General features: G+C 42.5%; 1 protein-coding gene across 21 annotated transcripts in view; it reads right to left on the bottom strand.

The window, feature by feature from the left end:
• Positions 1-12,700, bottom strand: part of LOC121868070 (PDZ and LIM domain protein Zasp-like) — a 108,067-nt gene that overhangs the window by 11,082 nt on the left and 84,285 nt on the right. For 10 of the 21 annotated variants that reach the window (XM_042368425.1, XM_042368365.1, XM_042368405.1 and 7 more), the window contains 9 exons: positions 10,548-10,683; positions 9,088-9,173; positions 8,656-8,758; positions 8,448-8,517; positions 7,708-7,803; positions 5,989-6,147; positions 4,864-4,989; positions 979-1,494; positions 442-610 (listed from right to left, as the gene is read on the bottom strand). In XM_042368425.1, coding sequence (XP_042224359.1) covers positions 442-610; positions 979-1,494; positions 4,864-4,989; positions 5,989-6,147; positions 7,708-7,803; positions 8,448-8,517; positions 8,656-8,758; positions 9,088-9,173; positions 10,548-10,683 — 1,461 coding nt within the window. Of the gene's footprint in view, positions 1-441; positions 611-978; positions 1,495-4,863; positions 4,990-5,988; positions 6,148-7,707; positions 7,804-8,447; positions 8,518-8,655; positions 8,759-9,087; positions 9,174-10,547; positions 10,684-10,898; positions 11,023-12,700 lie in introns of all 21 variants that reach the window. The other 11 variants (XM_042368360.1, XM_042368372.1, XM_042368416.1 and 8 more) reach the window with 8 other exon arrangements.

The raw sequence follows: 12,700 nt of genomic DNA, 5'->3' as shown, positions 1-12,700 counted from the left end.
AAGAAAGGCAAATAACCATTGATTTGGCACTATTCTGTACTAGTGTATCTTGGTCAGCTTAATTACTTTCATTTATTTTGTTGTGAGGACAAAGGAAAGTTGAGGTGTGATGGACAGAGGGCTGTGGGTGGTGCCCGCCTGGTCATGGGCACCATCTGTTGGCACACACCCATTGCCAACACCACAATCATGCTCACTGACCCTTCCTCCCTCACTTTGCCAAGACAAAGGTTTAAAACACAAAATAAATGCACCATTATAGATTTACCAGATAATAATAAAAACACAACATTAACCTACAGTAGTCCTTAAACACTAGCACAAGAGGCAAGGCGAGACAGGCTGGGCCTGGTGGGTCAAGTTCTATTATCACAATAGTGTAATCCATCGCCTCACAGCTGGGTCGCCTTACCTCTTTCTCTACACTTTATGTCACAGTACCTTTCTTGGGAATGTGCGACCGCACATCCACGCTTCCAGCAGGGGCACCAAATGGTACCTTCTGGGTCGCGGGGGCCGCCGGGGCTTTGAATGGGGTGAAGGTGGGTGGAGGGGCCGCCATGGGCGCTGCGGGGGCCTGGACAGGGACAGGAGCAGGGACCGGCGCCGGCTGCAACGTTGAGAGAACATGTTAGTACTAAGGTAAACACAGAAGTGGCCGGGACCGCCTCCCCACACCAGATGTAGGAGGAGGGGGAAGCGGTCCCTTTACTATGTGATTATGGCTGAGGACCGAGAACCAACACTAATGTAATGTTGTATCCACACTATGCTAATAAAACTGAACAATACATGATGCTCGGGGAAGGTTAGTTGCTGGCTGGCACTCATCGTCACCAATACTTAAATTAATCACTTTATATGTGAACACTGAGCAAGGGTTACTTTGTGGAGCAGCGCGCGTATGGACGCTGAACTATGGCAGACTGTGGCACTGGCCCAGCCAGTATCATAAGCAGGGGACATGCGCCACTCTACCTCCACAGGGGGGGCAGCAGGCGTGGGCACCGGGGCAGTCGGAGGGGGCAGAGCCCCCCCAGACTCCCCCGCCACACCTGGTGCCGGAGATTCCGCGGCAATATCGGCAGGTTCCGGCTCTGATATGACAGCTGGTTCTGCTGCGACTGCTGATTCTGCTGCGGCTGCTGGTTCTGCTGTGGCTGCTGGTTCTGCTGCAGCTTCTGGTTCTGATTCAACTGCTGGTTCTGCTGCAGGTTCAAGCTCCTCTACTATAGGTTTAGATTCTGGCTGCGTGATAGCCTCTGTCTGTGGCTCTGAGATAGCCTGGGGTTCTATTACAGTCTGTGGCTCTAACTTAGCCTCTGCTTCTGTCTCTGTATCGGGCAGTGTGACGGCCTCAACTTCAGGTTGGACCTCCAGCTCTGGTTGCAGCTCAGATGGTGGTGAAGGTTCTTCCTGCGGCTGTTGAGCAATGTCTTCAGTTGCTGGTGCTGGAGCCTCAGCCTGGTGCTCGACAGGAGCGACCTCGGGGCCCTGAAAGGACCGCGGGTGGTGGTAACACAACGCGGGGTGACCACCGTACTATAACACTACAAACATAACACGTGCACGGAGGTCGGGAGGGAGAGGCACGCATGCATCTGGGAGGTACACATTTCCTTAACAGGCAGATCGGGTGGGGTGGGTAGTTCAGCTGGCAGCCCGCCCACTAGCTACTGGACCACCCACCCATGCCACCCACCACAACACTCGCCTCCCACACACCCTCTTCAATATACAAATCTGATGTACATGATGCAGCCCTATCCATGTATGTACATCTGCCCAGTACAGGTATAGTATAGTGTGTTACCTTGCCTAGTGTGTATCTAAGAGTAGCCTACTGTGTACATGAATGTAGCCTAGCCTAGCGCAAAACCTCGATGTACCCTAACTGAGTGTGTACATCTTGAGTGGTATATCAATGTGTAGTAAAGCATAGTGTGTACGTGTAGCCTCGCCAAGCGTGTACGTGAGTGTAGCTGATATATGGTGTGGTAGTTGTGTACACATACAGTAATTGTAACAGTGGTGATACACACAACTGTGTATACGCATGTATTGTCTATGTATACTTACGATTGTCTTGATAATATATTCCATTTAAATTTAAAGTCAGTGAAAACCTTTGTATTGTGTTAATGTCTGTGGATATATGTATCTATGTATGTACAGTATGTATGTACAGTATGTATGTACAGTACTAATAGAACTCTTATGTGTGAATATTTATCCTCATATTTAACCCATACCTGTATACATTAATCCTACTGTGTATGTATTAAACCCAATCTGTGTGCTTTAAACTTATGTGCACATTTAATCTTATAAGTTTGTTTGCTCCGTGTGTGTGTGTGTGTGGATCTGTATGCAGTTTAACCTACATTTTTATGGATATGTATGCGGTATGCATGTATCTTAATTCATATACATACTTGCATGGTTGTGTGTTTGTGTTGATCCAAATGTGTATGTATGTGTTAAGTGTGCATGTGTATATTGATCATTACATGCATGTATGTTTGGGTATGATGTATGGTGTAGCCTATGTAGTAGTGTATGCATGGAAGGATGTATATGTCTAGGAATGTAATATACATATATGGGTGTATGCACAGGCGTATGATTATGTAACATTGCGGACAAAATTCCCCGAACTCTGGGCAATATCTGGCCCTACTTCTGGGTCATATATGCACAAATAAATAAATAAATAAAATTACGAAGAGAAATCAAGAGAAAATATGTTATAATTCCACTCCCTTTCACATACTGATTCTCAAGAACTTACATGCCAGATAGTGCCAAGGAATTTTCTCTGCAACCTGTTCATGTCGGCATCCTTCTACTGAGGGAGGTTCAAAATTAGCCGCCTCCCATCCCGTGTGGAGTTGGTGCCCCATGAAGTACTTCTAGGTACAGTATAGCAAGTTTCATTTTATGGTTATGGTGTCCAAGTAAAAATTGAACCTTTTATAAATATATCTACTGTTGCAAGGCAGTTACTATGATGTAAGCTTAGCATTATCACTCTTCCTCTTTTTATTTTTTTCACTTTCAAGTATGTAAATCAGAGGTTTTCTCTGCACCTGTACAGAGTTGCAGGTGACAATTTGAGTGACTGACAATATGCTTAAACTTTTCCTGCCATGTTTTATATTATTAAAAATTAGCAAAGTTTTGTGGTATAATAGTGATGCACCACTCTCTTGGCAGCTCCACCGTGTGAAGATGGCCAGAAGGATGCCTATACATATGTGCATGAATAGCTATGTAAAGTATGTACAGTATTCATTTGAACGTATATACACAAAAAGTATCTTGCCACTCTGTGTGAAACAATATTATACATCGAACGAAGAATTTTGACAATCCTACCAAGACAACACAAGTCATACTGATCATTTTGAAATTCATCAGACCCATCTGAGAAGATACTTTTTTATACCATCTGTACTTTTATGGATATGAGTACAAATATAGCTGTGTATACTGTACATATATGAGAATGTATGTGCATGAAGCATGAATAGCTATACCAGACAGTACATACGTGCGCGTGCATGCATCTCTGCAATACAAGTACTGTACTACATGCACGACCATATGTATATGCATGCATTGTATGGGGTACTATACTCATGCAGAAGTACACTCCACTGATGCTGGCAATAGCGTTGGGAACGCTGGTACTGCCATGACTAACACTGACTTACTCTTATCTTTCTCTCTCTCGTGTACCAAATGTAGCTTATTATAATTATTAATGGTCACTCTCTTCTTTGTTACTTGGATGCCACGATGTGTGCACCAACAACTACCCCAAACACAACACATATAACAGTTCCCAGCCTACAGAATTTGTTGCAGTTTTACTTACTATCACCACCCAGAGACTAGTGTTAGTGTAGATGCATCACATAATTTCCTGTACCACATCTTCTTAAAATGACTTTCTATGTTCAGTATATCCTGTGGTAGAAAAGTATTTCTGAACGGAGAGCCTAGCCTGTGGTCTGTGTGCAATGATACTTTCTCTTCAAGTCAGCGAGTTAAACCACGAGATAAATAGTTTGATAAACCGTAACAACATCCTGTATCAACAATTTTTTTCTATCATTGTCATGAACTTGTGTGATGATCCACCATAGTTTAATACTGTACCACTTAAAAACAGAAAATATGACGAAGATTTACGTCACCTTTACGAGATACAACAGTTTAACAACGGCACTTTCGTACCTCAAGAAAATGTTGACCATAAGAGCCTTTATATCCTCAAGTCTGCAGGGACCATATATAACATCATTAAGCTACATCAGGTACACACAGAACCCCATTATTTGTATGTATAATGACTAACCCCCAGGTTTAATGAGTCTCAGCACTACTTAATGTATGAACAAAGGGAATGCTAAACTTTGCATTCTCCAGTGTACAGTACAGTATCTCTCTCTTTCCAAGAGGTCTACAATAAAGAAAACTCAAACGAATTTCTACTGTCATAATAAAAACTGTAGTGTTGTAGAAACTGTTGACCCCCTAGAATATGTGTTGACAGGTCTTGTGTGTCCTAGGGGTCGTTGGGTGTTGTGCCCTTTAAACCAGGCGTGACGAAGTCGTGCACAGCAGTACGTTGGCACACTTCCGAAATCCATCACCCTACAGCCTCAGCATGGGTGCCAACGACTATGGCTGTAGGTTTGCCACATGAGTCACAATTAATGGGATGACCGAGCTGGCAGACAGATACTATGTACGGTATCTGACCCACGGCAGGCGTGCTTCAGGGCTCCTACAACAAGACGTCTACGCCCGGGCTGAGGCGTGGGGCAATGAGATTTCCGGAAGGGCTGTACTCACAACCATGTATACCTCAGGCGCAGCTGCGGGTTCGGGCTCGGGCTCAGACTGGACAGGCGCAGGTGCAGGTGCAGCCTCCACAACAGGCTCAGAAACTGGTGCTGGCTCAGGCTCGGCGACGACAGGCTGCAAGTGTCAGAGGCGACCCAGTAAGTGGAGTCGCGAGGCTGCCTCCCTGAGGGCTCTCACCAACAGCATCCTGGGCCTTAATTACCAGCCCAGGATGCTGATTTTTATATCTGTGCTCAAAATTCTTAACTGTGTCTGCCACTATGTGGTGGCTTAGCCTGGCCACACTACTGACAGACAGTGGTAAAAATCTGGCACCCCACAATAAAACTGGTTTTGTGGGCCTGGTGAGAAACCCTCTAGTATGATGCTAACACAAAATAAACTTTGAAACTGCAGAGTAAAGCAAATGATAAAAGTCTCAGAGCAGTTAGACGAGTGTAAGCTAAAAGGCATATTTAAAGAAAAGTGTTAGGAATACTTTATACAGTACTGTATATCAAGAAAGAACTTAAAATAATTAGCACAAAATAATGGAAGCATTTAAAGAAAGACAAAAATAAAGCATATAAAATGACCAACACAAGAAATGCTTTGGAAACCCAACAGGATGCTCAACCAATGAACTGGAATGTGTCAACCAAGCTCAATCAACAAGGAATAGTCAAATGACACAGACTGCGATCTCACACAACACCACTGAACTCCACAACAAACAGAAGAGCCCACTGAAAACCTTCAACATCATATAGATATTACAGATGATTCCTGCAATTAAATGCCATTGCTACAAAGAGTCTTCATGCAATAATCCCTGTCGACAGTAGCAACCTTACAATGCTCCACAACTTCAACATGCATCATTTGCAATAAAACTTTTCATCACCTCACTGCCAACCCAGGACCATTTTAATGACCTTCATGATTCTCAAGCAAGCAAACAGACCATAAATTTAAGAGGAAAGCCAAGAGGACTGACAAGGTCCAGAGAGAAGAGACAAGAGCAACAAGATGCAGAGAGTCGCTCTCCCTCAGGTGCAGCTTCCACTTCCCAGGCAACAATAGTGTGGCTATGAAGGAGCGAGTTGACAGAGCATAAAGCGGAGACGGATCTACCTCAGGCTGCGGCTCTGGCTCGGGTTCTGGTTCCACTGCTAGTTCTGGTTCTGGTTCCACTGCTAGTTCTGGTTCTGGTTCCACTGCTAGTTCTGGTTCTGGTTCGGGCTGCGGCTCTGGAGCAGGTTCTGGTGTAGGTTCTGGGACCATGGGCTCGGGCTGTAAGAAATATGTGAGTGCGACTATTGGGGGAGTGTGGAGGACAAGAGACTCTCCAGTGGCTCCTGCTAATATATTGCTGCCATGTTGATGGCTTGTCCATTCCTGCTTCATCAAGTTAATGTTACATCATTCCTGTGATATTTGACGGAGAGGAAGGACACAAACACTAAGCCAATGTCTTTATAGCGGGTCGGTCGGAGTTTAAGATTACTTTACAGAGACATCAAAAGACTTGACAAAAACAGAAGTTAGAAGTACAGTACAGTACACATAAGAACGACGTAAATAGCCCATCATCATCATGGCACTGTTAAACAAAATAAAGGATTTTATTTTTAGAAGCAACTCTACCAGACAACTCTAACATCATTACAGCACTTACCCTGAGATGTTATTTTAGTGTGAATTTTAAATGTAAAAATTATATTACATGCAGAAGGGATAATTAACAGAACTTTCCTATCATCATCCTGGCAACACAGGTACTATTACCCGGTATATCTATAACGTGACATAATTATTATAACTGTCTATATTGCTATCCACTAATGAAGTCGCCCGTAGTTCTACATCAACAACCTACAACATGTCAGTAATCAATGTGTAAGTAAACGTTAGCAAAAACTGATCACATATTTCAGAAAACGTGTTAAGCAGAACCGAGAGGTGACGACCGGCCTGTCCCCCAAAAAATCCTGGTCCACGTCGACACCTGAACCAGAATACAATGAGCCCTAAGTGAAATCTATAAATGAAAGTAAACTACAGTACCGGAAACATGAAAATAAATAAAGTAGGATTATATAAAATTTCCAAGCCAAAATTTGTGAGTGTTATAATAGTCTTTGTTAATTGAGTCGAACTATTTATCACAGGCACAGTATAACAGTGCTTTGGTCTAGCTAGTGTCAGCACAACCAGTGGGAGTAAGTGCATTAGTTGAGCTCTATGTGTGCCAGCCTTGTACAGCACTACCTTTTGTATCGTCCATAGCAGGCCTTTTATCTGTGTACAGTATATTATGCACACTTGCCATTCTTGTTTATTGCATGAGACATTCTTCATCATTCATATCTACTGTTCTAATACACACATATTCACATCTACTGCACATCTTTACTCCCATATAAAGTCAGGTACACCCAGCATCAGTTATGTCACAAGCTTCCTTAACAAAACTCAAAACTATGAACTTTCAACAGAACTCTTCCCATCACATTCTGGTGGTGTAGCAAGAATACATCCCTACACACATACTGTACCGGTAGGTCCAAATACAGCTGAGCCTCACTCTTGTCCAGATACAGCGCCCTGTTCACACTAACAGCCTCATTACATTGACTATTTTTTTCTTCTTCAACTTGTCATATGTGATCTCCTTTAATATCATCCTCGCACACACTGCTCAAACTAGTAGACCTTATGAACCAATCTCAACTTATGGCACTGTTTACTTGCAATAAAGCTATGAAGAAGCTAAAACAAAGCTATTATCACTCCAACTGCTAGTGTATCTAATGGCAGTGAAAGAGGCAGTTGTCCTTTTGCTTGATGTACCTTGGGTGGGGGGACCGGGGCAAACTTGGGCATGGGTGCTGGGGCGAGGACGGAGGACGGCATGATCCTCACACCACCCACGGGAGGCTTGAAGGGCTGCCAGAGTACATGGCCTAATTAACAACCCTGGAGGTCTGGACCATTAGTCACAGACACAAGAGCGACACCCTCCCTCCCTCTCAGTACTGTATCTCCCAATAACTATATGGGACACCTTTCTCTTAATTACAAAACTAAGATGGAATTTATACATCTAACTAATTTCGAGTATTTTGAGAATGCCTGTGGTATTTTTGCCAGTCTCAATAGCATCGCAAGCAAATGAAAGTCATTCCCAGATATGAGAACAGAAATGGTTGGTTTATTGGGAAATTCACTACCTAGTGTCCAGCTTACATTTATACAGTACAGTACCACATTTTTGTATAGTAAATACTCTATAGGTATCAAGTTAGTTGTCTTATTCTGTGTAAATTACTGACCGAGGAGTTTCATTTCAATTCCTATCTGGTTAATTGGTAAATCAAAAACCTTAACCATGGTATTGATGCAACACACAAATTGTTACTTCTGTCACAATTTATAGAGGTTAGTTGACACATGAGACTAAACTGTATCTTTATAAGGTCATGATGCAACTCCCATTGTTGAACTGTAAGAATATCTGGGTTATTGTGGTGAGAATCTGATGTTACGTGTTTCTGTACCAAGGCAGAGGAGATTGGCTTCACAGTACTTACAGCAGGAACAGGGGGTGGGCCCACCTTGGACACAGGGGCAGGCATGGCACCGGAAGGCACTGGGGCACCACTTTAAAAAGGAAAAATCATTTGATATCAATTATTTTTTCTTTGTGACAGTTCAGGAGGCAACAATAAATATTCAAAGTAACAAAGAATCTGAAAATATAAGCTCAAGTGACAACAGGGTGAGATAAGACACACTTACGGTTTAACCAACACCGGCTCCAGGTTGGGTCCTGGAGGGTTGTGACGGGCAGCTTGCTTGGCATGAACGTCACAGTACAGCTTTTCGTTGATGTTGTAGTAGCCTGGTCAATGATACTCTCATTAGCAACACCAACCTCCTCACCAGACACCTCAGTGGTGCTATTTGTAACAATATTGTACAAACTCTCTTCTCCTCATCAACACACCAACTCCTAACTCAAGAGTCACAGCTTGTTAATAAAAAGCATTATTAACCCATGTGCTAGCCTACAGATAATAAATGTAGAGATATTGCTGAAAAAAAAAGAGTAAAATATTCTTATACTGGCAGTGTGAATATGTGAGCGTTGTGTTAGGACAAAAGAGAGGGTTGAGAGTCACTAGGATGGAGGTGGAGGGGAGGACTACACGAGGGATACAAGTAACTTACCAACATTCTTGAGTGAGGAACCGCAGGTGGAACACTTGAAGCAGTCAGCGTGCAGGTTCTTATTCTTTATACGCACGAACACGCCGCTGAAACACACACATCCTACCGTCAGTGGACCATTGCCACACACGCCGCATCCCACCACACTACCCACAATACTCTTCGTCGTCACTAACATATGACATCTCTCTGGTGAAGCCTGAGCTCTTTACTACAAACTGAAAAACCATGTAGGTAAGCTGAAGGTTCTAAGTCTCGCAATAAAATCGATTATTTATTTATTTTTATTTTTTTGAAAGTGAGATAAAGAAAAAGATTCAGGTATTGTGGGCAGCAGTGGAGGCATGATCCCACCCTGAAGAGAGGGCCGCAAACAAGTGGATCCTTCAAATCAATGCTCTCACTCCTACGGCTTCCTATCACATGTTCTAAGACTATGACTTTTATAAGATTATCACACTTGTATGGCATTAAACTCTGCACCTAGAAGTGTAACATCCTCTGTCATGAATTATAGAAGCTTTGATAATACGTCTCAGTGAGTGAGAGCAATGAAGTGATGCTGCATATTTAAGGGTACACAAACTCTACATACTCTGTGGGAGGAAAGGGTAGATACAGTTGTAATTAACCATTACTATGTCAAAGAAAGTTAGCAATGAATACAGTACTTATAGCAGAAATAACAACACCGTTATTTTAGTCAACATTATTTTTTTTTTGCCACAATGTTTCTAAGAATTCAAGTGGAATCATAGGTAAAGGTCAAGGTCAATTTCTGCATTATTTAATCTTTCCATGTTCTCTCTTCTTTATATAAATAATTATATACAGTAAAGAAAAATAATAAAACTGAAAGCGAGTGCTGAAGATGCACAGTACAGTTGACGTACAATTAGTAAACACTGCAGTGTTGGAAGGACAGCAAAAACACCATGTTGGTGTACAGAGTGAGCAGCGTGCAAGAGGGCGTCACAGTCCCCGGCTCGCTGCCCGTGGGTATCGCCCACAACTAGCGGGCATTACCATGGATGCAGTTCACTTGCTGAACACCGAGGTGAGATGGTTATCAACGGGAGAGAGAGGTAAGCAGTGCAGTGTTAATGTCGTTAATGCCTCATGCCAGCTGCTGACCTGGGCACGTCTGCCTTCATACAGGTTCACGTGACCCAATTGGGTCACAGTTTTGCAGGCTCTTAATTAGCGCACGTGGAACCAATGTTTAGCGGAAAATTTGCGATTTCAATGAGCGAACAAATGGTAGTCCTACAAAGCCTGGGCTGGATATGCATAGTGACCTGCCAACCTTATCACAAGCACCAATGTTGTGCGTGTAGGTGACCCAGATGGTGCACCTGAGTCACCTACACCTGGCAAAAATAAGATGGCAGGCCACTGCCAGGATGCACTAGAAAGGTGGTGGGCTCCATCATCCATGGGAGACCAGTGCCAGTACTCACATAATGGGTCGCTCACATTCAGAGCACTTGGTGGATTGTGAGGGGCCAGATGCCCCTTCGGGCTTCACACTGGTCTGTGGGGCACGCACGCTGCGAGTGCCCGCGGGGCCCGGCCCGTCACCAATCAAGGGGCCGTCTGTGCCCGGGATAAAGGAACCCATTACTACCGCCATCGGACACAACCATACCACCTCGTCCCACCTCCGTCATCTCCCACAACTCTCCAATCAAAATAACATGTGGTTATTGATTGTCATGAGCAGGCAGACTAAATGAGCAGTTAGTGATAAAGCTGTGGGAGGTGGAGGAGTAGTGGGAGTGAGGCTGGCATCAGTCTATTGCTGTACTTACACAATTAGTCTACCACACTCTGTACAAATGTTTTCGCCGGGCAGGAGTTCCGTCTTGGGCTTCGTCTGAGAAACTGCGATGTTCGAAGAGAAGGGTTGAGCCACAGGAGGGGATGAAGGGGCCACTGTAGGGAACACAGTCACACACTGTCATAGCAGGGCATCAGGGCCTTGTACAAACACACTTTGTGGAAATATTCTCAAATGGATAAGGGTCTTGGTAGGAAATAATGTACAGCATTGCAAGATGGTTTGGGACACGAGACAAAAGGTATGTACAACGTAAAATTAAGAGTTAGCTGAATCAAATGTTACTGGGACAATTCAGAAGCAAGATGAACAATGGTTTGTCTGTTTGTATTAAGTCATATACAATATGTCAGTATAAAAATATATTATTTACACAGCAAATTCTGTAAAGTAGGTACATAAATTTAGATTAACAAATAATTTCATAACTTTCATTGAAATATTATATGAAATGAATATTAAAAAGTTGAATATATATTTTGAGTGGGAGCTCTAAAAATGGCTACACTCCCTGACTATCTTCTAGTGGACAACATGCTAGCTAGTGACTCTACCAGTCTCTATCTACCTTCTAGTACTGTATACAGTACATTGTCTCTCTTTAACATACACATAACAATGAGAGGAGATAACTAAGATGCGTGGACGATGATGTGCCACGCTCATCATTAATATCTGAGGCTTCATTAAAGTTTACCTACACACTGTCACCTTTTATCTAAGAATGTTTTATTTAGAGGATTCCTAGAGGCATGTGAAGACTAAGGTATTAAAATAATATAAATATAAATAAGTAATATAGCTGGAAAGAAGAATTGTGCCATGCTACTGAACAGATCCAGACATGCTCAATACACACTAAAAAGGCAACAAATATTCATGCAGAAACAAACAAACAAAATCCAGAATAATAGGCCAAGTTAGCAACCGTGCACAACACAGCCCATACCCAAGCATGCATGACTGGTTATGAATAATGACAAAATAAAACAAAAATAATAATAATAATAATAAATAAAATATTGACAACACTCAAATTTACTTACACATGTCTTTCCCACGACTTACTAATGGTTCTTGTTGGAAAAAAAAATATGATCATTCTATTAAACTAAATATTATATTGTATGTGAACTGTACTAATTTACCCCTTCGCTACTGGACGTCACTTAATATTCTATTTGGCTAACTCGAGACGACAGTAATAATGATACAGTGTTCCTTTCTTATATAATTATTATTTTCAGTATCTATGAACAGTGTAGCAGTGACTATAATAGTTTTTCCCAAGGTTGAGGTCTTCTGTTGCTTACTCAATACTGTTTACAAGTCCTGTATATTCAACCTGGGGCTAATATTCAACCTGGGCCTAATATTCAACCTGGGGCTAATATTCAACCTGGGGCTAATGTTCAACCTGGGGCTAATATTCAACATGGGTCTAATATTCAACCTGGGGCTAATATTCAACCTGGGGCTAATGTTCAACCTGGGGCTAATATTCAACATGGGTCTAACTGGTGTAATGTTCCTCAGTCACTGTACTCCCCAGACCCTGTACTATATGTAACATGGTGAGTTCATATCACGACCCACTGGTGTGTAATGGTCACTTTCTAAACCTTTATGTAAACAGAGATTCCTTTGGCTTTCCTCCTTTTTTTCCTGTGATCCATAGTCATGTTTACAGTGTTTTTATTTACCTATCAATGTTAACTTCCTTCATATTCATCATGCCTATTTATTCTAATATACAATGTTTGGAAGAATGGC

Source organism: Homarus americanus, unplaced genomic scaffold, assembly GCF_018991925.1.
Source record: "Homarus americanus isolate GMGI-L3 unplaced genomic scaffold, GMGI_Hamer_2.0 scaffold32583, whole genome shotgun sequence".
Lineage (NCBI taxonomy): Eukaryota > Metazoa > Arthropoda > Malacostraca > Decapoda > Nephropidae > Homarus > Homarus americanus.
Note: the sequence above shows the minus strand (reverse complement) of the source record. Positions and strands in the feature narration are given on the sequence as shown.